Source organism: Lissotriton helveticus, chromosome 6, assembly GCF_964261635.1.
Source record: "Lissotriton helveticus chromosome 6, aLisHel1.1, whole genome shotgun sequence".
Lineage (NCBI taxonomy): Eukaryota > Metazoa > Chordata > Amphibia > Caudata > Salamandridae > Lissotriton > Lissotriton helveticus.
Genome location: NC_136067.1, coordinates 1,761,533,766 through 1,761,559,502, shown reverse-complemented (window position 1 = coordinate 1,761,559,502; position 25,737 = coordinate 1,761,533,766). Strand labels below are relative to the sequence as shown.

At 45.8% G+C, this 25,737-nt stretch overlaps 1 protein-coding gene across 2 annotated transcripts in view; it reads left to right on the top strand.

The window, feature by feature from the left end:
* Positions 1-25,737, top strand: part of MSH2 (mutS homolog 2) — a 799,418-nt gene that overhangs the window by 714,763 nt on the left and 58,918 nt on the right. For both annotated transcript variants that reach the window (XM_078649651.1, XM_078649652.1), the window contains one exon: positions 1,271-1,443. In XM_078649651.1, coding sequence (XP_078505777.1) covers positions 1,271-1,443 — 173 coding nt within the window. The remainder of the gene's footprint in view (positions 1-1,270; positions 1,444-25,737) is intronic.

Sequence of the window (25,737 nt, the reverse complement as noted above, 5' to 3'; positions counted from 1 at the left end):
AGTTGAAAGTATCCCCATAGTAAATGCTGCTTTGAACACCTTTGTCTGACCACATGAAAAATTAATTTGAATGTACCGATGTATAGGTTTTATTGTATTAACCCAAGACAAGTTTCGATTTTGATTGGTGCATTTGTAACTGAAATTAGGTGGTCACTTTATCAAATTTCCATGTGTCACTTTTTAGGTCTTACCTAAAGACAGCTGTGTCTTCAGCCGGACTTCGCTTTACTATAGCAACAATCCTACATACATTCAGACATCTCAAAACATAGAGTACAGGGAAGATAGTGTTTTGTTCAGCTTTGGAATTTGTTATGACTTGCTATTTGTCTGGTGGCTGACCTTAAAGCCATGGAAGGCTACAAGGCTTTGCCATTATTTTCCAGTTTTTAGATGGGCAGGGCTTTAAGTTGTCTGCTGTGCTTCCCAGTTCTCCAGATCCTTTGCTTCCGCTTGCTTTCTCTGTAGGCCTCCATTCAGAATGTGGCCTTTTGCCGCTTGTCATTTTGCCTTTGCCAATGCTTGTTAACTTACTTCCCTAGAATTGTCAAAGCCATAATATTCTCCAGTCCTCTTAGAGTGGTATATTTGTAGACTTCCAAGATCGCCATCATGTTACTTATTTACCGGATGTGACCACTATCTTGCTTGGCATTCCAGTTGCATTTTCAAAGCTAATACTTTAAGCAGTCATGCATTAGCAAAATTAATCTTGGCCCGTTTGCTTTACCAATGCTTGTTACATTTTTTAAATTTACTAGTTAATGTAAGTGGCGTCCATGAAGTTAACTAGGCTGGTCAGTCATTGCATACACATTTTAACGTACGGGTGGATGCGTTGTTCTGTATTAAACCAAATCACGTTTCTTTTTTGTTTAGTCTTTTTTGTAATCATAATTAAAATGCAACTTTTTCGACTTTCCAGATTCCACGTTTTTATATTGTTTTTCGTTTCTTGCTTAGTTTGGGGATATGTGAATTTAGCCCATCTTTTTAATGCATTATCTGCCCATATACACTAAACATCTGCTGCTTTATTGTTGAGTGCTATACTAAAATAGCTTTTAAATAAAGGGGCACTAGTTGGTGTGCTTTTGCATGAAAGCATAAGTCATATACAAATCCTTGCATGCAGTAGCACAATAAAGCAAGACATGTTGGCTATGCAGTGGTTTGCTAATAGTTATCTGAGAACTGTGAGGGCTGATTTATGTGCACTTGCCTTTGATCTCTTTAATTTGATAAACTAACGTGTTGATTTTTGTAGGTGCCTGTGACCAGAGCTTTGGAATCCATGTCGCCGAGTTGGTAAATTTTCCCAAGCATGTTATTGAAAATGCAAAACAAAAAGCTCTAGAACTGGAGGAGTTTCAAAATGTTGGAAAGACAGAAGAGTCTGAGGAAGAGCCTGCCATCAAGAAACGCTACCAAGAAAAAGAGGTTTGTCCACATTCTCTTTCATTTTGTCATACTGACTTCAATATATAAGGAATATGATCCAAGCATTCTGACAAATGGCCTTCTGTAAATCCAATGTGTTACAGACCATCCAGTATGCCGTCATGTAAGAGTCAAGTTGTGTGATTCATTACCTGAAAGTGAACGCCACTGGACACGTTCAACCTGATCGTTAAAGTCATTGGCTCATCAATCTGAATTCTCTTTCATGGAAACACATTAAAAGATCATCAAACGGTTTTGCCTCCAGAGGAAATGAGTAATGGCAAAACCAGTAGGTCTCTCCTTTGCCCTCGGTTTTTAGCCACATTGCACAGCAGAGACAAGAGGTGACAAACATTGGCAAAGGTTTCGCCTATGCAATATCTATTGGCTTTGTCAATGTCCGATGGGTTAGCAGTAAGAGACCGAGGTGGGGGGGACACAGCGGAGATCTGGGGGTAAGACGCAGAGATTTGGGAACCGGGGGTGAGGGAGGCAGGGAGTGGGAGCTGGAGGGTAAGAGACAGAGAAGTGGAGTAGGGAGCAAGAGACGGGGGTACCGAGCAAGCGGCAGATGATTGGAGCAAGAGACAGAAGGGCAGGAAACGAAGAGATGGCTGATCTAAAGAGTCAGGGCGGCAGGGCGCAAAAGAGAGCAGGATATGGAGCATGAGAGAGAGAAGTGTAGAGGTCAAGGGACCCAAGGGCAAGAGGCAGAGGGGCGAGGTAGAGTGCAAGAGACAAAGGGATACGAGGCTGGAGAGGGAGGGACATAAATCAGAAGACAGCAGTGTATGGAGCATGCGACAGAGGGGTAGGAGCAGGAGACCGGGGTATAGAGCAGGCGACAGAGGGATGCAAGGATAAGAGACCGGGTGTTAGGGCAAGAGACGGGATAGAGAGCAAGAGACGGGGTAGAGAGCAAGAGACAGCGGGTAGAGAGTAAGAAACACAGGTGTAAGGATGGGTGGACCGAGGGTTGTTGAGCAAGAGAACAGTAGAGAAACAGTGAGGAAAGGGCTGATGTCTGGAACGAAAGTCAAAGGTGTAGAGGAGATAGAGAGGAGTAGGAAGGAAGATAGGGGAGGCAGGAAGAGACAGGCATGTCATTGTAGCAAGAACTGGCGGCTACGGAATATTAGAAATGTAGGGAGAGTGAGAGTGCGGATCAAGGGACAGGTATGCGAGCACAAGAAATAAAGGAAGACACAGAGCAGTAGAGAGTTATTGGGGGGTAGAGAGTTGCAAATACACTGCAGTGCGCTCCCTTGGCACTCTGGCTGAGGATTCCACACCCAACCCAACCAGTTGTGGGAGTGGGGAGGTGCAGGAGAGGGGCAAGAAAGAAAGAGTGCAGCACTGTGAGCCAGAAACAGACACAGCTGACCCGTCAAAGAGACAGCAGCTTTGAGGCAGAAGCACGCTATAAGGATCAACTAGTCTAGTGTACCAAGAAAGACAGCGAACCGCCTAATGTTACCTGTTTTCAGGGTTTCCCCAGTCTGCGTGAATAGTACAATTGTGGACCGCATAGCAAGGATGTAAATGGGATTTCCTTATGTAGAGTTGCGAGGCCACACTGAAGAGTGTGCGCTACATAGAAGACTGTAACATAGCGTAATGGGCTTGATTTAGATGTTGTTGGATAGGCGCTGTTGATCATGGTTTTAAAAATCTCATGTACATTTTCAGCCTAGAAGCCTATTTGAAAAGGTCAACCTACTTCCTGGGCTGAGAAAAACATATTATAGGACACTCCCACCCCCTCTACCCCCAAATTTTGAACTGTGTTTAGAAAGACTGAGCAGCGAAAGGCATCTGCCTTGAATTGGGGAGAGGAGTTGGCCTAACGGATAGGGCGCTGTGGAGAAGTGTGGCTCACTGATTAGAGCGGCAGACCCTGAGGCAGAGGTCTGGCCCGGGACCAGGGTTCAATTCCCGACGCGGCAGGGTCTTGGGCTCAATGTCCACGGACTCGATAATTCTCGCCTAGGTGCCTACTCTAATCATGGGTCCCACTCTACAACTCTGGGCAATAGCTTGTTTAATCTCCACAACGGCCCCGAAAGCGCTAGGATGCCTGGCCTCACCTTGGAGATGCCCAGTAAGGGGGCATCTCACAGGGAAAGCCAGGAAGGGTTCCACAGCGGTATACAGCGCCAAGATACCTTTCAGGTGATAGTGCGCTTTACAAGTATACACACATCACATCACATCACATCGCTCGACCTCGGACCTGGGGATCTGGGTTCGAGTCTCGGTAACGACGCCAAAAACCTCCTGTGATTCTGGGCAAATCACTTAATCTCCCCGTGCCTAAAAATGAATGCGTGTCCTCATGTAACGTAACTGGTGCTATGTAAAGCGCTCTGATACCTGATTCAGTTCGGGTCTAGTTCGCGCTATATAAAACTCTGCAAAAAATAAAAAAAATTAAAAAAATCGGTGTCCAGCACAGTATTCCTCTGTCCTGACCCCCGTCCAAGATGCAGCTGTGAGGGTATTTCTGGAACGAGTGTCTGAGGAGCCGGTTGCAAACCCTTGAGTCTTTAGCAAATGTTTCTCTGTGGCTTGTAATCGTGGCTGACTGTACAGCTGACTTGAGGGACACTGATGAGAGAAACACACAAGGAGCAACAGGAAATAGAACGCTACAACCAGTTAAAACTGAGGAGAAGTAAAGTGGCAAGCACATAAACAAATAAGAAGTAAGGGTGGGATGTAAGCCCCTTTTAAAATATATTAAATACAGTAGACTTCACAAGCACAGCGCAAGCGCTGTACAGGCGAAACCTAAAAAAGCAAGACCTTTTGGTTTGTTAGTGCTTGTTTTAAAATGAATCAATCGCGGCATTTATAATTGTTCATTGTAGATCATACCCTCCTTTAAAGATCAGTCAACGACCCTTTTCCATTGATGTCAAGTATTAAACTAAGTGAAACGCGCACTATTTCCTTCAACTTTGGGTGCAAAAAATGACATTTAGCTTATGTGGCAATATAGCATAAGCCAGTATAATAATTTGCCATGCTATGTCTCCTACAAAGAGGATGCAATGATTTATTTGATGTTTGAGTTTAAAGCTACATGTGCATTATGTCGGCCGCGTTCGACACGGTCGACTATAACTTACTGTTGAACCGTGTCGAGCAGGCCGGCCTCATGGGCCCCGCTCTTAGATGTATAGCTTCCTTCATCACCAACCGGACGCAGTCAGTGAGACTTGGAACATTCACAGCCCCGAGGATATCTTCTTCTTGTGGGGTGCCTCAAGGCTCATCACTCTCACCACTCCTATTTAATCTGTACCTTCGACCTCTGCTACATTCTTTAAAGAACCATAAAATTACCATCTTCAACTACGCTGACGACCTGCAGCTGATAATTCCCTTGAACTCCCCGGACTCTGTTGTTCAGTTCCAGGCAACAATGTCACACATACAGTGCTGGATGGATTCAAACCCTCTTAAACTCAACCCGGGCAAGACAGAATTAGTATTGCCCGGGAAGAGCGAGCTCAGCTGGGGCTGACATTTCAGGCCGACCGATATTGGCTCCCCGCCCACGGCGTCCCACTCGGTCAAAAGCTTAGGGGTTATTCTCAGTGCCGACCTGTCACTTAAAGGACAGGTGGGAGCTGTGGTATCCTCTAGCTTTTTCCAACTAAGAAAAATCAGGAAAATTGCACATCTGCTGACCCATTCGGCACTTGTGCAAGTAGTAATAGCCCTGGTACTCTCTCACTTGGATTTCGCGAATGTTCTATATCTTGGCCTCTCAGCGGGACTGCTAAAACGAGTCCAGATGGTCCAAAATCAAGCGGCCAGACTTATTTGGAAACAACCTAAATGGCAGTCAGCAAGACCTGGCATGGAAAAATTACATTGATTACCGATGGCCCAAAGGATTGCCTTTAAGACTGGTTGCACTGGTTTTAAAGCACTGCACGGAAATGGCCCTAAATTTATAAGAAACATGATAACCAACTATAAGCCTCAGCACAACTTACGTTCTGCCCATTTTAGTCTAGTCACCATCCCCTCGTTTAATAGAAAAAGGGAAGGCGGCAGCTGCTTCTGCTATCTGGCGGCCACTTTCTGGAACTCCCTCCCCTTATCACTCAGGAATTGTGACAATCTTCTAGTCTTTAGGAAGTCCCTGAAAACGTGGCTATTTAAGCAGTCCTACGCTTAGGAATTGTATTTCTGTCTCTCTATAACAGCGCCATGAAACCCACGGGTGTACGTGCGCTCTATAAATAGTTATTAACATAACATAATTACCCATCTTCATTTGGTATGTTACGCTTCTGCGCCTAGCAAGGTAGAACTGAGGTCCGTCTGAAATAACTAGCACAGCTGGCATTCCTCCATTTTAAAAGCCCAATAAAAGAATTTGCAGCGTTTCCACCCATAAAATTAGATACTTTTTCTTTTCAAATAGAATAGGAACTGTCCTTGGATATCTTGCACACATCAGAGGAATCCATCAGTGATCTTATAGGATGCTTGTCGTCCTCAAATTATACCACAGATGACTAGACTGAAACTCTGAATACTTAACAAACACCAATACATACCGTAATTACTGGAAGTGCAAACATTCAGTAAAGCAGGGTTTCTCTATATTTAATACAATTGCTGGCTTTTCTCTGTTTACATGGACTTTTCTGAACACAAAACAGTGTTTCTTCTGGAGACTGAAAAAAAAAAAGTAGCTGCAGTTCAACAGTGCCCAACTATTGTTAATAAGAGATGAGAGCAGCTGAGGGAAATGTGTTGCATAAAATGCAGGCACTCATTTTTAGGTCTCGGCTAGCCGCGCGAAGCGCGCCTCCGCCGAGCCCCTTTTGTCGGCATGTGTGCTTCCCAGGAGACGGTCCTGGCCGCGCGCATCGCCTTGGAGGCGATTTGAAAGTGACACGCGCACGCGAACGAGCGCTGCGGCCAGGCGCTGTCTCCTGTGAAGCACACACGCATGCGCATACACACATCAAGTGCTTCGTGAAATTGCAGATGACGGTAAGTGGATTTATTTACATTGCGTGTGTCCTCTTTTCCCGCCTCCACCCCTGGGGCAATGGCTCGTCTATCCTTGCTCCCGAACACCAGCCCAGCTCCCTCCCAAGCTCCGGCTGCGGCTTTACCTTTCCAGCGGCGCCGAGCCGGATGCGCGCTCAGATGTAAAGGAACAGATCTCACGGAAATGTAACTGGGAGAGCGAGCGAGCTCCGCCGGGAGGCTCACATCGAGAGGCGCGGGGAGTGGGGCAGCTGCAGTGCGCTTCCACCGACTGCAGGGGGGCGCCACCGAGCGGCTTGCCGAGGAAAGCGGTGGGAGGCAGGGGCCGAGCTTGCGGGAGGAGGGAGGAGAAACGAGAGCGCGCTCGAGGGCCTGACTGACAGAAGCACGAGGAGGCAGGACTTCTCACGAAAAACAGAATTGAGCTCTAGTTGACACCCCCGGGGTACCAAAGAGTTGTCGGCGTGAAGGAGTAGAAACGTCTCTCCTTGTGCGTATTAACATTTTAAAACTTGGTGACGCTACTCTCGTAAGTTAATAAAACGTTGCCCCTCGCAAATCGTACCCAAGCCACCACGCGTACCTCTAGAAAACGGACCCCTCAGCTTGTGATATACCAGACCCGACCCTTTAGTGAATATATGTTAGGAGCTCAGGCTCTTGAAGTTTTAAGGCTAGCCTGACTCAAAGAATGAAGGCGGTGTTCTTACCCTTGTTGCACGGAACCACCGAATACTAAAGGGCACTAAAGATGGAACTAAAAAGTAGTAAGTGAGTAGTGAGTGCATAGTAGTGAGTGCAGAGTGAGTGTGCAGAGTAGTGAGTGCAGAGTGAGTGTGCAGAGTAGTGAGTGCAGAGTGAGTGTGCAGAGTAGTGATTGCAGAGTGAGTGTGCAGAGTAGTGAGTGCAGAGTAATGAGTGCAGAGTAGTGAGTAGAGTAGTGAGTAGTGAGTAGTGAGTAGTGAGTGCAGAGTAGTGAGTAGTGAGTAGAGTAGTGAGTAAAGTAGTGAGTAGAGTAGTGAGTAGTGAGTAATGAGTGCAGAGTAGTGAGTAGAGTAGTGAGTAGAGTAGTGAGTAGAGTAGTGAGTAGAGTAGTGAGTAGAGTAGTGAGTAGAGTAGTGAGTAGAGTAGTGAGTAGAGTAGTGAGTAGAGTAGTGAGTAGAGTAGTGAGTAGTGAGTAGTGAGTAGTGAGTAAAGTAGTGAGTAGAGTAGTGAGGTGAGTAGTGAGTAAAGTAGTGAGTAGAGTAGTGAGTAGTGAGTAGAGTAGTGAGTAGAGTAGTGAGTAGAGTAGTGAGTAGAGTAGTGAGTAGAGTAGTGAGTAGAGTAGTGAGTAGAGTAGTGAGTAGAGTAGTGAGTAGAGTAGTGAGTAGTGAGTGCAGAGTAGTGAGTAGAGTAGTGAGTAGAGTAGTGAGTAGAGTAGTGAGTAGAGTAGAGTAGTGAGTGCAGAGTAGTGAGTGCAGAGTAGTGAGTGCAGAGTAGTGAGTGCAGAGTAGTGAGTGCAGAGTAGTGAGTGCAGAGTAGTGAGTGCAGAGTAGTGAGTGCAGAGTAGTGAGTAGAGTAGTGAGTAGAGTAGTGAGTAGAGTAGTGAGTAGAGTAGTGAGTAGAGTAGTGAGTAGAGTAGTGAGTAGAGTAGTGAGTAGAGTAGTGAGTAGTGTGAGTAGTGTAGTGAGTAGAGTAGTGAGTAGTGAGTAGAGTAGTGAGTAGAGTGTAGAGTAGTGAGTAGAGTAGTGAGTAGAGTAGTGAGTAGAGTAGTGAGTAGAGTAGTGAGTAGAGTAGTGAGTAGAGTAGTGAGTAGAGTAGTGAGTAGAGTAGTGAGTAGTGAGTAGAGTAGTGAGTAGAGTAGTGAGTAGAGTAGTGAGTAGAGTAGTGAGTAGAGTAGTGAGTAGAGTAGTGAGTAGAGTAGTGAGTAGAGTAGTGAGTAGAGTAGTGAGTAGAGTATTGAGTAGAGTAGTGAGTAGAGTAGTGAGTAGAGTATTGAGTAGAGTAGTGAGTAGTGAGTAGAGTAGTGAGTAGAGTAGTGAGTAGTGAGTAGAGTAGTTAGTAATGAGTGCAGAGTAGTGAGTAATGAGTGCAGAGTAGTGAGTAGTGAGTGCAGAGTAGTGAGTAATGAGTGCAGAGTAGTGAGTAGTGAGTGCAGAGTAGTGAGTAGTGAGTGCAGAGTAGTGAGTAGTGAGTGCAGAGTAGTGAGTGCAGAGTAGTGAGTAGAGTAGTGAGTAGAGTAGTGAGTAGAGTAGTGAGTAGAGTAGTGAGTAGAGTAGTGAGTAGAGTGCAGAGTAGAGAGTGCAGAGTAGTGAGTGCAGAGTAGTGAGTGCAGAGTAGTGAGTGCAGAGTAGTGAGTGCAGAGTGGTGAGTGCAGAGTGGTGAGTGCAGAGTGGTGAGTGGTGAGTACAGAGTGGTGAGTACAGAGTGGTGAGTAGTGAGTAGAAAGTGCAGAGTGGTGAGTAGTGAGTAGAGTAGTGAGTAGTGAGTAGTGAGTAGAGTAGTGAGTAGTGAGTAGAGTAGTGAGTAGTGAGTAGAGTAGTGAGTAGTGAGTAGTGAGTAGAGTAGTGAGTAGTGAGTAGAGTAGTGAGTAGTGAGTAGAGTAGTGAGTAGAGTAGTGAGTAGAGTAGTGAGTAGAGTAGTGAGTAGTGAGTAGTGAGTAGAGTAGAGTAGTGAGTAGAGTAGTGAGTAGAGTAGTGAGTAGAGTAGTGAGTAGAGTAGTGAGTAGAGTAGTGAGTAGAGTAGTGAGTAGAGTAGTGAGTAGAGTAGTGAGTAGAGTAGTGAGTAGAGTAGTGAGTAGAGTAGTAGAGTAGTGAGTAGAGTAGTGAGTAGTGAGTAGAGTAGTGAGTAGAGTAGTGAGTAGTGAGTGCAGAGTAGTGAGTAGAGTAGTGAGTAGTGAGTGCAGAGTAGTGAGTAATGAGTGCAGAGTAGTGAGTACAGAGTAGTGAGTAGTGAGTAAAGTAGTGAGTAGTGAGTGCAGAGTAGTGAGTAGTGAGTAGAGTAGTGAGTAGTGAGTAGAGTAGTGAGTAGTGAGTAGAGTAGTGAGTAGTGAGTAGAGTAGTGAGTAGTGAGTAGAGTATTGAGTAGAGTAGTGAGTAGTGAGTAGAGTAGTGAGTAGTGAGTAGAGTAGTGAGTAGTGAGTAGAGTAGTGAGTAGTGAGTAGTGAGTAGTGAGTAGTGAGTAGTGAGTAGAGTAGTGAGTAGAGTAGTGAGTAGAGTAGTGAGTAGAGTAGTGAGTAGAGTAGTGAGTAGAGTAGTGAGTAGAGTAGTGAGTAGAGTAGTGAGTAGAGTAGTGAGTAGTGAGTAGAGTAGTGAGTAGTGAGTAGAGTAGTGAGTAGTGAGTAGTGAGTAGAGTAGTGAGTAGTGAGTAGAGTAGTGAGTAGTGAGTAGAGTATTGAGTAGTGAGTAGTGAGTAGAGTAGTGAGTAGTGAGTAGAGTATTGAGTAGAGTAGTGAGTAGAGTAGTGAGTAGTGAGTAGTGAGTAATGAGTGCAGAGTAGTGAGTAGTGAGTAGAGTAGTGAGTAGTGAGTAATGAGTGCAGAGTAGTGAGTAGTGAGTAGAGTAGTGAGTAGTGAGTAGAGTAGTGAGTAGTGAGTAGTGAGTAGAGTAGTGAGTAGAGTAGTGAGTAGAGTAGTGAGTAGTGAGTAGTGAGTAGAGAGTAGTGAGTAGAGAGTAGTGAGTAGAGTAGAGTAGTGAGTAGTGAGTAGTGAGTAGAGTAGTGAGTAGTGAGTAGAGTAGTGAGTAGAGTAGTGAGTAGAGTAGTGAGTAGAGTAGTGTAGTGAGTAGAGTAGTGAGTAGAGTAGTGAGTAGAGTAGTGAGTAGAGTAGTGAGTAGAGTAGTGAGTAGTGAGTGCAGAGTAGTGAGTAATGAGTGCAGAGTAGTGAGTAGAGTAGTGAGTAGTGAGTGCAGAGTAGTGAGTAATGAGTGCAGAGTAGTGAGTAGAGTAGTGAGTAGTGAGTAGAGTAGTGAGTAGTGAGTGCAGAGTAGTGAGTAATGAGTGCAGAGTAGTGAGTAATGAGTGCAGAGTAGTGAGTAGTGAGTGCAGAGTGGTGAGTGCAGAGTGGTGAGTGCAGAGTGGTGAGTGCAGAGTGGTGAGTAGTGAGTAGAAAGTGCAGAGTGGTGAGTGCAGAGTAGTGAGTGGCTGGCCCTGTTTCTAGCTTAAGCGGCACCGGCACCTGTAGTCTAAAGATAATACCTCTGCCTCAAGTGAACTACTCTGGTACCCAAGGATGACTAGCAAACAATATTATTCACAACGTTGCTTACTATTCAGCAACATTTGACAGTTTGCAATCAATCTTTATAAAACAATTCAGAGTTCGATAACAAATTAATGCAACACATTGTAATATACAATGCCAATAGCTCAAACTTTAATGCTGCGAGACCTATTGCATTGTAAATGCTTGTTTTGTTTTAGTTAACAATCCTAGTTGGATCAGTGTGGGAGGAGGGGAATATGAAGCAGCATGGAGTATCACATGTGAGACAGGGAGATGTGCACTTAGGGGACAGGGAGATGAGTACAAGAGGGTGACAGTTCGAAAACAAATGCACTCTCATAAAGGTTTCACAAAAGGAAAAAGTAGCCACTTCTCGAATGGTAGCATTGGTCTGCTGACCAGAGGACGCACAAGAGGCTGGATGTCCAGTGCAGCATTTGTGTGTGGTGAAAGAGGTCAGTGTCCGCTAGTTTATAATCCTCTCGGAGTTCCTTAAAAGGAATATGGCCCCTCAGGTCGAACAGCTGCCCCAGTCGCTAACACCCACACTCCACCCAGCAGGCGCCTACACCCTTGTCCATTACAGGTCTGCAAGTCTGCCACGATGGCTGGCATGGATGTTTGGGGGTGTGCTATCGAGAAAATGACATCGTCCGCATATAGGCTGATGAGATGGCGATCGCCACCAAAAGGGACTCCCTGTGGATTATCCCGAAGCCCTTGGGCAAAGGGCTCCATATATAAGGCAAAAACCAGTGGGGAGAGAGGACAGCCTTGTCTGGTGCCTCTCTCCACCGTAAAGTCTCCCAATAGTACGCCTGGCCTGTGCAGTAGGAGCATTATAGATACTTGCCACCCATCTGCGGAATTTAGATCCTATGCCGAAGCGCTCCAGTGTAGCAAACAGGTATGGCCAGTGTACGCGATCAAAGTCTTTCTCGGCGTCCACTGCCAGCAGTAGCGCCTCTTCCCCGACCTGTGCACCTTATCAATTAAATGGCAAATCCTCCTTGTATTGTCCCTGCACTGCCTCCCTGGGATAAAGCCCGACTGATCCAGGTCGATCATTCCGGGCATAAGAGGGTTTAGCCTGTGGGCCAGGATGCTTGAGAACAACTTTGCATCGATATTGAGCAGGAAAATGGGGCGGCATGAACTACAGAGTGCCGGATCCTTCCCTGATTTGGGAATGACCGAGATCGTGGACTGGAGCATAGAGGCCATGAGAGTGCCTGTGTCCAGGAAGGAGTTGATAAGTCGGGTGAGCACCGGTGCCAGCTCAGCGCAGAATGTCTTATAAAAAGAGGGCGCTAAACCCATATGGACTGGGCGCTTTTAAAGGTTTCAGCCGGGCAATGGCAGAGATCACCTCTTCAATTCGAATGAGGCCTCCTACCCTTCCGCCTCAAGAGCTGGAAGAGGAGTTACCTCTGCGCCGTGTAAGTACTCGAGAAGGCTACAAGGCCTGAGGACTCGGCAGAATATAGCCAGCATAGAAAGCCCTAAAGGCCTCAGCTATAGTAAGATCGACTGTCATCTCCGACCCCTGGGTTTCCTGGATCACTTTCACTGCTTGGGTCTGCTGCTGGCAGCGGAGACAATGCGTCAACATGTGACCGCCCCTATTAGAGCCTATGTAAAACTTATGCTTCAGTCTTAGCACCGCGTATTCGGCTCTGTCAAGGTCCAATCGTTTCAGTTGTAGCTGTTCCTTCTCCAACTGGCGCCAAATGCGGGACGCACCCGTACGCTTGTGAATGGCCTCTAGTTCCCTCAATCGGCCTTCAAGGTCTTGGCGCTTCTCAAACCAAGTTTTATTATCTTAGGCTGCCCTTAAAATAAGAACCCCTCTTGCGACTAACTTAAGCGCCTCCCTACCAGAGGCCAGAGGTGTGGTGCCATCATCATTGAGCGCTAGGTAGTCAGTCATGGTACGTCGGAGACCCTCCACCACTGGCGGGGACCGCAGGAGTGAGTCTCGTAGGCCCCATTGGGAGGAGGACAATTGCGCAGGCGGGAGGCGCATTGTTAGAGTAATATCAGCATTGTCCGAGAGGGAGCGGGTCTCTATGGTAGAGGCCTGGGTAGAGGCCCATGCCACCTGGGTTACGAGGAAGTGGTCCAGTCAGGCGTATGTCTTGTGAGTAGCAGAGTAGAAGGTATAGTTCCTTTCGTCAGGGTGCAAACTGCGCCATGCATCTCTAACCTCACAATCGTTAAGCCATGCCCTCCTGCGCCCTGAGATGGCATCCGCACCACCTGTTCTCGGGCAAAATCGATCTACCCCTGCATCCATAACCAAATTCAGGTCCCCACACCACCACCAGGGAATCAGGCGTACGCAGCACCTCGGCCAGAGCGTGCAGCAGGAATTTCTCTTGATGGTCATTGGGGGAATAGAGGGAAGCTATTGTGATAGTGGTAGACACTATACGTAGTCTCAGTGCAAGTAGGCGCCCCTGAATCTCCGCCATTGTTCACACGACCGAGCCTCTAAAGGGTGTGGAAAGTAAAATGGCTACCCCCCTGTTTTATGTTTCCCTGAAGACCAAAATTGCACTGAAAATGCTCTGTTGCATGCAGTGGGTGTCATTATGGAGGAAGTGTGTTTCGTGGAATAGGCACACGTCCCCCTGTGTGTTTTCAAGCAAAGACAGCACAGCCTTCCTTTTAGTGGGATTATTAAGGCCTTTGACATTATAACTAGCGACCTGGACTGCCATAAGTGGGAGAAAGACCTCTGAGCACCATAGCTAATGCCTAGGAGCCCGAGTAAAGAGTGAAGCTCACCAAAGACTGAGCGTGTATGTGCTTACGGGTAAAACTTATCACAGAGATCATGGCTAAAAAGCTCACCGGAGGGAGGACCCACCCCGCCCTAGAACTACAAAACGAAACCCATAACAATAAAGCAACACAATGTCTAACGTGAAGGTGGGGCAGTACTCAAAGGGGACTGCCAAGAGAGTGAGGGTCATCTCCAACGGGAAACAAGGCACCCACTCCGTCCCCACCAGGCCCACAAGAAATGGTATAAACCCAAAGGCACATTACCCTCAATCATTAGTGTCCAGTGATCCCCCCCCCCTCTGCGCCTGTCAGGGTTCGGAAAACAGCAGACCGCTCCTTGAGAATGGTTGCCGGATCAGGGCGAAGGCGATCCAGAGCCCGGGCGCTCCGTCCCTGAGATCTCTGTGAACCCTGCTCTACAGCATCTGCAGGAGAGGGCAGGTCGTCAAGGGACAGCTTCAGCACCCTGTAGGCTTCAGATAAGGAAGGGACCTAATGCAGCTTCCCGTCGAAAAAAAAGATGAGGCAAAAGGGGATGCCCCAGGCGTAGGAGATGTTCTGGGAGCGAAGATGGTTAGTTATGGGGCGGAAGTCTCTTCTCTTCTGCAGCGTACCAGCCGCCAAGTCCTGGAAAAGCTTGTGGATATGGTCCCTGAAGTGGAGAGGTTGACTGGCACGAGCTGCTCTGAGAATCTCCTCCTTCACTGTGTAGTTATGGACGCATATCAGGATGTCCGCAGGAGGACGATTTGACTGGCGAGGGGGGCCAACTCGATGACAGTGGTCTATCTTGATGGAGCATTCCGACGAGGAGTCCAAGATCGAGCGGAAGAGGTCCTGCACATAGCCCACAGGGTCCTCCCCCTCCGTCCCCGTGGGGACCACCCAGATGCGAATATGTTCCTCCAAGACCTATTCTCCAAGTCTTCGGAGTGTGTTTGGAGATCCAACTGTTGATCCGCAACCTCAGGACTTCCTGTTGGAGCGCTGCAATCTCCTCATCTCTCGCAGTCGCGGAATCCTCCAGGGCGGCAACGCGCTCTCCTACTGCATCCACAACTCTCCTGACCTCACGCAGATCCGCTTGCAGGGTGTCTTGATGGCCAAGATGTCTTCCCTTTGTGAGGCAAATAAGGACTCCAGAAACTCCCTGGTGACAGCGCTGTCCGGTGTGTCCCCTGCTGGCGTTGCACCAGAGACCGAGGCGTCTCCCTTTGCCTTCAGTAGGAGATCTGGCACAGATCTGTATTTTTTACCTTTGGTGACAGCCATCCTGAAGCCAGCGGGCAATGGGTGGGGTAGGCAGTCGCGCCCAACTGCAAGTTGAAAGCTTCTGAGTTGTATCAGTGAATAGTTTGTTCCTAGCCACAGTCCAGCTCCGGTCAAAAGCTCATGCCACACGTGACGACGGCAGCCATCAGGCCCTTTGCAGTACCCAAGGCCGCTTGCATACAAGAGGAGTACCAATAGTATGACTCGGTCCAGGTTTCGCTGCCCTGCTATGCTGTGGGCGTGTAGATCCACTAAGGTGACCCCAGCACCCAGAAGGTATTGACCACACGTCCCGAGCCCGCACCGGATCAACCTACGGTGAATAGGAAGGGGGCCGGGCAAGGACGGGAGGGACCAGTGGCTCTTCTGTACAGCAGGCCTCTTCCGCCGTAAGGTCCCACGTGGCTCCCCTAGTAGCTGAACTTTGGATCAGTCACCTTCACGGCCTCAGCATCCATACCGCCCGGGAACCCCCAAGTCTACCCCAGAAGGTATTATCCCCCACAGAATGCGGCAGCGCCTCCGATGGGAACAAATAACAAGAGGCTCCTCTTCATGCTCTAGGCCTCAAGTAGGCTGCATTCAGGCTGCAGACAGAGGACCGATCAATCAGGGGCCCCAAGAGGGCTGCGGGTAGGGTTGAGTGTTGTTGGGGCCTTTACAAGGCACTTGCCTGGCTCCTTGAGTACCCAGATGGGCGCCCTCCGCTGCAGCAGGCCAGAGTCGACACTCGCTGCGGCCTGTGGGCTCGCTGAGATTTTCGGCTGGCGTGGCCTTGCCCGGGTCTAGGTCTGGGCGCAGGCTTCAACCTCAGTGCGGTGCTGGAGACAGAGCGCAGGTGCGGGAGCAGTCTGTGAGTCCCCCGACCGCATACACAGTAAGGTGATCACTGCTGGCCCAGTAATCAGGGCAACGCAGCCGTATCACGACTCCAATGTACCCCAGAGAGCCAAGTAGCCGAGCCCGCCTCTCCATCCTCAGACACCGGAACCACGGGCTGAGCAGGAGTCGCGCGGAGAGGGCCATCACGGGTGGGCAGTGCTACTCGCCACCCTCAGTTAACCGTGCTGGGCAGGGACAGAGCTTCCGACCAGGGATCTGGAACCGTGGTGTGCCGTAGTAAATGGTGCAGGCCCGGCGGAAGCAAAGCTCAGGGAATGCATGTCTGCTCACTCCACCATCTTGGCCACGCCCCCATGAGAGTTCTTTAAAGCTAAAGATGTATTTTCCCGTTAGGTCGACGGAGTGTTCTTAGATTGATCTAATCGCGTTGGGCTATATAGTTTGTGTAAAATTTGTTGTCCAGCATACAAACACATTTATGTACAGAGAGTTTGTTTTCTTTTCACTATGCTGATTTAAATTATTTGTAAATTTTTAGTTCTCGCTAGCAGGCAGCTGTAGCGGTCTGGTGAGAGCGCTTGTCCTCAGACAGCACACAATCATGCCTGTGTGAAAGTTTAGTTTAGATGGATTGCAGTCCACACAAAAAAAATGTACCTATCGTTGTTATGCCTAGTAAAGGTTTCAGTAATTTAAACATGAGCTAAATATAGCACAGAGCCGACAGGCTTAACTTAAGAAATTGTGTGAAGCATTTAGAAGTACCAAAATAGTTGAAGTCCAAAAAAGCGGCAAAAACAGTTAAGCTCCTTCTGCGGTCATCTGGCTACACTTGACCCGTATGTTGGTGCGATTCAAGGATGACTCCGATGGAGTGCACATCTGATACAATAACCAGGTTAATCTGTGTCAGAAGTTTTACCTTCTGACTTAGTCTCTAAAATGAATGTCCAAAATCCTCAGAGGGGCAAGTCAGCAGGCTGTGGTGGCGAAGGGCCGGATAGCCATTGGACGAGGTCCAGGTGAGCCTTTGACTTTTGACAGGAAAGCTCCGAGCAGGAGAAATCTAGAATTTGCGCCGATGTAATGTCCATCTCTGACCGGATCCTTTTATTTTTTATTTATTTTATTTTGAAAGTTTTATATAGCGCGAACAAGATCTTTGCAGATAACAGAACGCTTTACAAAGGCATGTGGAAGGGTAGGGGAACAGGGGGCATAGTAAGGAGGTAGATCATCAAGTTCATGTACATAGCAACAATATTACATATAGTACAGGTATGAGGTAGCATGGCCTAGTTGGGACTTGGGTCATCCAAACAATGTAAATAATACAGAAATAGGGAACAATACAGCTGTGAGGGAGCAAGAATCTGAGCACTTTAGTCTAATACAAGTCAAAACACTCGTGCATAGGAATATATAGGCTATATAATAATGTAATACTGGCAATACTGCTCGACACATTATAAATCAAACATAGTTGTTCAAGTGTATTTAGCCATGAGGATATTTTTGACTTCTTTCTTAAAAAGAAGGGAGGAGGAGATGGGCCTGGTTTCCGGAGGAAGTGCGTTCCAGATCCTGGGCGCCATTCCTGAGAAGGAGCGTTTGTAAGTTTTTTCCTTCCTGAATCTTCTCGGTTTCAGCAGAAGATTGTTTGTACTTCTGGTAATTCTGGACCCGCCGGAAATTGTTAACTTATGAGTGAGGTAGCTGGGTGATTTCAGGTGTATAGCCTTGTGCGTCATGCAGGCAATTTTCAGCTGAATTCTGGCTTCAAGAGGTAGCCAGTTCAAGGATTTAAAGTCAGGGGAGATATGCGAATGTTTTTTTGATCCAGTGATGAGTCTTGCCGCCGCGTTTAGTGACGCTCTGAGGGGTGCCGTAGTAGTTAGGGGGAGGCCGCAGAGGGCCACGCTGCCGTAGTCTATGCGAGGGATGATCCCTCGCATAGACTACGGCAGCGTCTATGGTCCCTTTACTCGGTGAAGAATTTTACCTTTGTATTTAGTCACTTTTTTAGAGCTCTGATCCTTCCAGCGGGGCAAGGCTGAAAGCTGTAGCTGAACAGTGCTCCAAATGCCAGGTAGCCTCTCTGCAAATTCCAGCTAAAATGTGTTTGCTGTTGTGGAAAAGTTTAGAGCGGGAGCAACCTGATTCTTTGGCCCAGCAGCAACATACCTTCATCAGATTGACTTAGCAGTGTTGTCCCGGTCCACCAGATGTCTTTGAAGGCAAAAGTTTCAAAGTCCCAGGCATTTAAGGATGTTAGGAGGAGAACACTTTGGCTAAGTCAAGGATCCAGGATCTCAGGAACGGCACTTGGGGGTCAAGTCTTACTCAAGCAGAAGCCATGAGCAAGTCCTTTTGCAACTGGTCAGATGGGCTCTTCGGAAAATGGATGAAAGCAGCTAGTTGTGTCCCTGTAGCTTAACAGATCAGCCATCTGACACTTGGACAGCACTTCTTTGACCTGGGTAAATGTAGGAGTAGATCCAGCCATTTCAGGTTCTCCTCACAGGTCTCAACAGCAGTCTGAGTACTCCTGTCTTCCACAGTGGTGTTCTGAAGAGGGTGCCCATGGGTACAAGATTTATGCCTCACGCTAGCCTGTTAGTGTGGGTGACTACTGGTCCCTCCCTAACCAATAGGGAAAACGTTCTAAGGGGTAACCCTACCAAATTTTTAACAGTTCTTGTGTGGCCTACTGCAAACAATCCCACAGTGCACCCCAGTACCTAAAGCCAAGATGGGAAGACACCTCTCCTTTTGTACAGAGCTCCTGTGCCCACCATAAACGTGTAGCTGGGGAAATGAGCAACCACTCTGTGGTCACTCAAAACTAGTCTTGGGGGCAGCTCCTCTCCCATAGCGATAGCAGTCTGGCTGCCTAGAGGGACACAATATAGGACAAGCCCAGGTGTCCACTATATCCGCTTGTGACCCATAGGCTTCTTTTAAGCTAATTAAGTTCATGGGCACAGCCCAGATGGCCATCTTATCAAAGGAATAGAAGACCTCCCCACACCCATGGCCTTTGTCTGAGCTCTGGGAGGAATAATTTATATTATTTTAGTATTTACTGAAAAGGGTCTGTATAAACATAAATGTATTGGATGTAAATGAAGTTGATGCCAATCACTAATCTGATAGCGTTTATTTTGAAAGAGGCACTGGTGAAGCTGGAGGAAGGGTGACTGTCTTCTACCACTCTCCTGCCAAAGTGCTGATGCATTTTCTGGCCTGCCTTTTAAAATGTATATGCAGCGCTGCATCACATGCAGACGCTCACAAACGCACTCTTACACAACCCCACCCCAATAGAAAAAACTGTTATGCAGGTTGCTTCCGCTAAAATCAATGAAGCGGCATTACCCCACATGCATCACATTTCTTTTAATTCGGTAGAAGATGCCCTTCCTATTCTCTATTCGCAGCTTAGCTCGATAATTTAGCAAACAGCAGACTTCCACACACCGGAAAATGCTTTTTCCAATTAGTAGTTTCTGTCACACTGTCTTCTTTTTTCAAAGAAGCATTTCTTCTCCCAAGTGGTTTTATTTGAGAAGTAGAGAAACTTTGGTAATTCCTATTACCTGTTCTCCCATTATGAATGCTTGCTCAGGGGTTGCCTGGTTACAACTTGTTCTTTCCTTTGTGCTAAAATAATTTCTATCTTTGCAGTTCATCTTTAGAACAACTTGGCTGCAGGAAAAACGGCTGGTGGTTACAAAGGAACTGGGCCATCCTTCATATTGAGCTAAGCCTTCCTCAACAGCCGTTCTAGTAGCCGCAGGGCTTTATAAGTTGAACACCAACTTAATTCATGAAACTTTTAAAAAGTTTAGACATTTTTATTTTTTTCTAACGATCTTTTGAAATAAATTTACTAAAAGGGAACAGTGGCTTTTAAGAGGGGATTGCCTAAACTGCATTTCTTACAGAAAACACTCCTTGTGCTTCTCATCTCCTAGCCACAGAAGGGCTAATGGGGGCTGAATAGTCTTCTTGCTGCACTGGAGAATGACGTGTGCACTCTACCTACTAAGGCCTCGATCCATAGAGCTCTTTGGATAGACTACAGAGCTATGCCAAGGCGTGTCTTCGTAGTGGATCCATGAGCTGCCAAGTCTCATGTGGAGCTGTGCATGGACAGAGGAGGAAGGACTGCTTACTCTGGATTGTACTATAGAGTCCAATGGTCTAGTGATCTAAATTAATTCTTAAACCGGGGATCAACATCGCACCCTGGAGTCAGGTGATCGTTTGACCTCCCAGCAATCTTCTGCAAAGGATCTCACAGTCTTGTTAGATTCAGTGGCGGCCGCCGCAAAGAGTGGTGGGTTGAGTGGGGAAGGCACGGGGTTAACAAGGATTAAAAAATATATATAAAAGGACTTACCTGAAGCTGCTGACTGTCTTGTGCCTCAGTCTTCCTCTTCTTCCTGGTCCCAGCAGATACTGGGATAGCATCACACTCACCCTGTGCAGTCCCTGTGTTGCTCTCATGCTATCATAGCAGCGCAGGAATTGGCCTGAGCGGCTGGTTTAACGCTCGCTCAGGCACAGGGAGTCTGTGCTGTTTCTCCAACCCGACTGTTCAATACAGCTGGGTTGGAAAAACCTAACTGCGCATGCGTGTGTGGCCGGCCTAAGACGGCCGGCCAAATACCCATGTGCACTTAGAAGTGCACAATGAGTCCTCCTCTCACCTCCCATGGGCCCTGCCACTCCCTACACACGCTGGCTCAGCCAGCAACTGATAATATTGTTTTATTTTTCAGCTACTGGCTTTGAGCCAGTGGGGCGAGGCTCCTCCGCCATTGCAGAGGAGCAGCCGCTGGTTAGATTGTAAGTAAAAACCTGCTGATAATCAACCATGAGCATACTGCCAAGGGTTCGCTCTCTTTTTCCTTAGCAATTGGTGATGACCTGCTGCTATGCCTGCAAGGTTTGGCTTGGCCCAGCCACCAGCACTAAAGTGGCTCAGATCGCCTTAGGGTTTGTCCAAAAGGATACACTTTTGAGGTATATCTCCATGTGCCTTGCCACTTCAGTGCTGGCATCCCAGACTGTGTGCTATCCATGCTTGTTAACCCTGCACTTTCCGACCATGATTGTGTCAGACAAACAAAAACCTGTTGCAACTATTGTTTGCTTAGTGTCTGGCTGTTTGTGGGGTCAACCTCTGGTACTCCAAGGACCTCCTAATTAGAGAATAATTTTCTTAGTTTGCTTGCCCATCTCCTGAATATAAAGAACAGCTCACTGGGTTTTTGACCCACACATTGATGCACCTCTTGGAAAGCATGCTCGTGTGTGGCCTATGAAAGGAGTTTATCATAACACATCTCAGCAGGCCGGCTGTTAGACCCACTGGATGAATATATGACTGTTCTGCTTTTCTGCCTGCCACTATGAAGGACACAGGTTGATCCTTAACTACACTCCTCAGCCTAAGGGACAGGTCATCAACTTGAATAAGGTTCCCCAGAAACGTCAGGCTCTTCATAGAGTTTCCAAGTTCTTCCCCAGTCCAGTCAAATTAGATTTTTTATTGGCATTTGGCCACATGTATTGCTTTGCCCACTTGCGTAATCTGAACTTACGCACACCACTTACTCACACAGATACTCCATCACTCCTCTGGAGGTAAAAAATGAGCTTTATTAACATCGTAGGCAAAGGCAATAAGTCACTGAACCTAGTAAATTCTTAGGTAGGCACTGAGTGAAAGGCAATAAACAGTGAATACACCAACTATATATATATATATATATATATATATATATATATATATATATATATATATATATATATATATATATACACACGAAAGTAGCGTGCTTAAGCCGCTTGAACGGCGGGCTCACGACGGGGTACGCCAACCCCTTCAATATAAACACACTCCTGGTCACAATCCTTCCACGGAAAAAAGCCAGAGTCGGAGCCCAATTATGGTATGGTGCAGTCAGTTTATTTAGCAGAGAAAACACCCAACGCGTTTCGAGATCTGCCGATCTCTTGCTCACGGGTAGAGCTCGCCGGTACCAACATTCATTTAAAGTGACAAACTTTTTTACTAGTATCACACGTGATCATAGACATAAAGAAAATAACCAAGTTACTGCTATGTCTACAAGGTGAAAACAATGTTTCCAAATGAACATTTGTATCGACTTTCAATTACAGAAAATGTTCAGAAAGGGAAGCCACAATTCATAATAAAAAAATTAATTAACATTGCAGTTTTTTGGTAGTGTTACAATTTAAACAAGAGCACAATTAAGGTGCTTCGTTTTTGTATTAATAAATCACGCCCATTTTGTCACGGCCTGATTTTGTGTTAAATTCACACAAATACGCATGGTAATAGTTCCAACAAATTGTACAGCCCAAGTGGGCCAATGTTGTATAGTTCTTCTAATCATTTGACTTGACTTCCAGTGTAGCCCATGAGGGCAAACCATAAGTTCATGTTCCTGTAAAAAGAAAAAAGAGACATAGCTATATGTAACAGTACTAACATTATAGATCAGTGTTAACATTAAAACCAATTAAAAACGAATTCAGTTACCTAGGAAGCAGCAGCATATCTTACATCAAAATCACATATCAAGTCTGGAGGTGAATTGCTAACTCCTCCCCCACATTGTGTCCTGCAGGTTGCAAAGTATTGTACATTATAATATACTTGGATTCTAGTTTACGTAACTCAAGCCACCTGTTACCTCCCCTCTCGTTGCTGTCAACGCTGTCCAAAACATAAAATTTCATCAAGTTTGGATTTTTGTTATGCATGTCTGCAAAATGCCTGGCTACAGGATATTGCTGGTTTTCATTCCTGATTGCCCTCTGATGTTCTAAAATTCTGAGTTTTGCCTGCTTCGTTGTACACCCTATATAAAAATTCTTACTGGGGCATTCGAGGGCATAGATAACATACTCAGTTGTACAGCTGAGATGTTTGGTAATCTTGTGGGCACATCGCTCCTTGGACAATTGGATTGATTTACAGTTGTTGCTGTATTTACAGGCTTTACACCTGCGACATGGGAAAAAACCTTGGATGGTATTAGTTTTATGACATTCCTTTATCAGTGTAGTGCTCAGTATATCCTTAAGGGATTTTGTCCTTTTAAATGTCAGAGAGGGAATATCATGAATTGCCTCTTTCACATCCCTGTCGAGCTTGAATATATCCCAATATTTGGATAAACATTTTCGTAGTTTCCAAGATTGACTATTGTAGGTAGTTATAAAACGTACCTTTTCATCAGTTTCACGTTGTTTAGGGATTAACAGCTCACCCCTATCCATAGCATTGACTTTGGTGAGGGCCTGTTGTATTACTTTTTGACTGTATCCCCTTTCTGAAAATCGCTTCGTCATTGTTTGACTTTCTCTTGAGAAACATTCCACTGAGCTGCAATTTCTTTTGGCCCTGATTAATTCGCCTAGTGGTATACTGCGTATAAGGCTAGCAGGATGACTACTTCCTGCGTGAAGCAGGCTATTTCCAGCTGTGGACTTTCGAAATAGGGAACTTCTTAAATTATCATCCTTAATTTCAAGCCTGATATCCAAAAATTCCAATTGTAGTTTACTGATTACACTGGTGAATTTTAAATTGAGAGAGTTTTCATTCAGGATAGATTCAAAGTCATGTATTTGGTCAAGGGTCCCCTTCCAAATACAGAAAATGTCGTCTATATATCGTTTCCAGAGGATGACGTGGGTACTGAAGTGGGAGATTTTGTTCACCACTAGCTCTTCCCACCAGCCCAGATACAAACACGCTAGGCTGGGGGCAAAGCAAGTACCCATCGCCACCCCCCTGGTTTGTTTGAAAAATAGTTTGTTGAAGATGAAGTAATTGTTCGTCATGCACTCCCACATCATTTCAAGAAGCATGTTAGTATGTGATAAAAGAGAGACCGATCTCTCTTTCAGATAGAATTTACATGCTTCCACACCTAGTTCCTGTGGAATACTGGTGTACAGGCTGGCGACATCAAAGCTTACCAGCCAGTACTCCGAGCTCCAAGTAACATCTTTGATGATTCACAAGAAATCTGATGAATCCCTTACATACGATGGCAGACTTGTGACATAGGGTTGCAGGAAATGGTCTATATACCTACTAGTATTTTCATATAGACTACCCACCGAAGAGACAATAGGTCTACCGGGGGGTGTCTGAAGATTTTTGTGCAACTTGGGGAGTAAATAAAGTGCCGGTATTTTGGGATATTTAACATGGAGGTAATTGAACTCATCATCCTCAATCAAGCCCCTTGCTTTCCAATCACGCAATTTGTCACCATAGGCACATTTTGACACATTGAAATCTTCCCTAGTTACTTTCATATAGTTATTTTCATCAGACAGTTGCATCAAACCTTCTTGCAAGTACATGTCAATAGGCCACACCACCACATTTCCGCCCTTATCACTATTTTTAATGACAACATCAACCCAACTCTCCATCTCTTTTAAGGCAAGAAACTGTTTTTTGTTTAAATTCCAATTCAGTTTGGGCTTCATTCTGTCCATCCGTCTCATTTCCTGTATCATTCCTTGTTCAAAGCTTTCAATATGGCTGTTAAAGATTTGAGGTACAAAAACCGATTTCGGCTTGAAACCGCTATTACTGCTCATATAGACTGAGTCCTCAGTGTCTACTAAGTTAAGCAGAGCATTATCAATCACATTATCACAGCCTGCTAACAATTGTACAGTTTGCAGAAGTTCTGCATCATTTGTACTGAGAGCACTGGGTTTATCAACAATTGCCTCTTTTCTCAATCGGGGTTTGGTCGCAAACCACTTTTTTAACTTAAGTTTGCGGGTGAAACAGAAAAGGTCAATGCGAGCATTAGTAAAATTAAAATTGGATGTAGGACAGAATGAAAGCCCTTTGGAAAGTACTTCAAGTTGCACAGATGTTAAGATACGATTAGAGAGATTTACCACTGTCATCGGGTTTACTTTCTCGCCGACTTGCCTCTGGTCAACATTCCTCCTGGACTTGGCGCAGATACGTTTTATAACTACCTACAATAGTCAATCTTGGAAACTACGAAAATGTTTATCCAAATATTGGGATATACTCAAGCTCGACAGGGATGTGAAAGAGGCAATTCATGATATTCCCTCTCTGACATTTAAAATGACAAAATCCCTTAAGGATATACTGAGCACTACACTGATAAAGGAATGTCATAAAACTAATACCATCCAAGGTTTTTTCCCATGTCGCAGGTGTAAAGCCTGTAAATACAGCAACAACTGTAAATCAATCCAATTGTCCAAGGAGCGATGTGCCCACAAGATTACCAAACATCTCAGCTGTACAACTGAGTATGTTATCTATGCCCTCGAATGCCCCTGTAAATTTTTTTATATAGGGTGTACAACGAAGCAGGCAAAACTCAGAATTTTAGAACATCAGAGGGCAATCAGGAATGAAAACCAGCAATATCCTGTAGCCAGGCATTTTGCAGACATGCATAACAAAAATCCAAACTTGATGAAATTTTATGTTTTGGACAGCGTTGACAGCAACGAGAGGGGAGGTAACAGGTGGCTTGAGTTACGTAAACTAGAATCCAAGTATATTATAATGTACAATACTTTGCAACCTGCAGGACACAATGTGGGGGAGGAGTTAGCAATTCACCTCCAGACTTGATATGTGATTTTGATGTAAGATATGCTGCTGCTTCCTAGGTAACTGAATTCGTTTTTAATTGGTTTTAATGTTAACACTGATCTATAATGTTAGTACTGTTACATATAGCTATGTCTCTTTTTTCTTTTTACAGGAACATGAACTTATGGTTTGCCCACATGGGCTACACTGGAAGTCAAGTCAAATGATTAGAAGAACTATACAACATTGGCCCACTTGGGCTGTACAATTTGTTGGAACTATTACCATGCGTATTTGTGTGAATTTAACACAAAATCAGGCCGTGACAAAATGGGCGTGATTTATTAATACAAAAACGAAGCACCTTAATTGTGCTCTTGTTTAAATTGTAACACTACCATAAAACTGCAATGTTAATTAATTTTTTTATTATGAATTGTGGCTTCCCTTTCTGAACATTTTCTGTAATTGAAAGTCGATACAAATGTTCATTTGGAAACATTGTTTT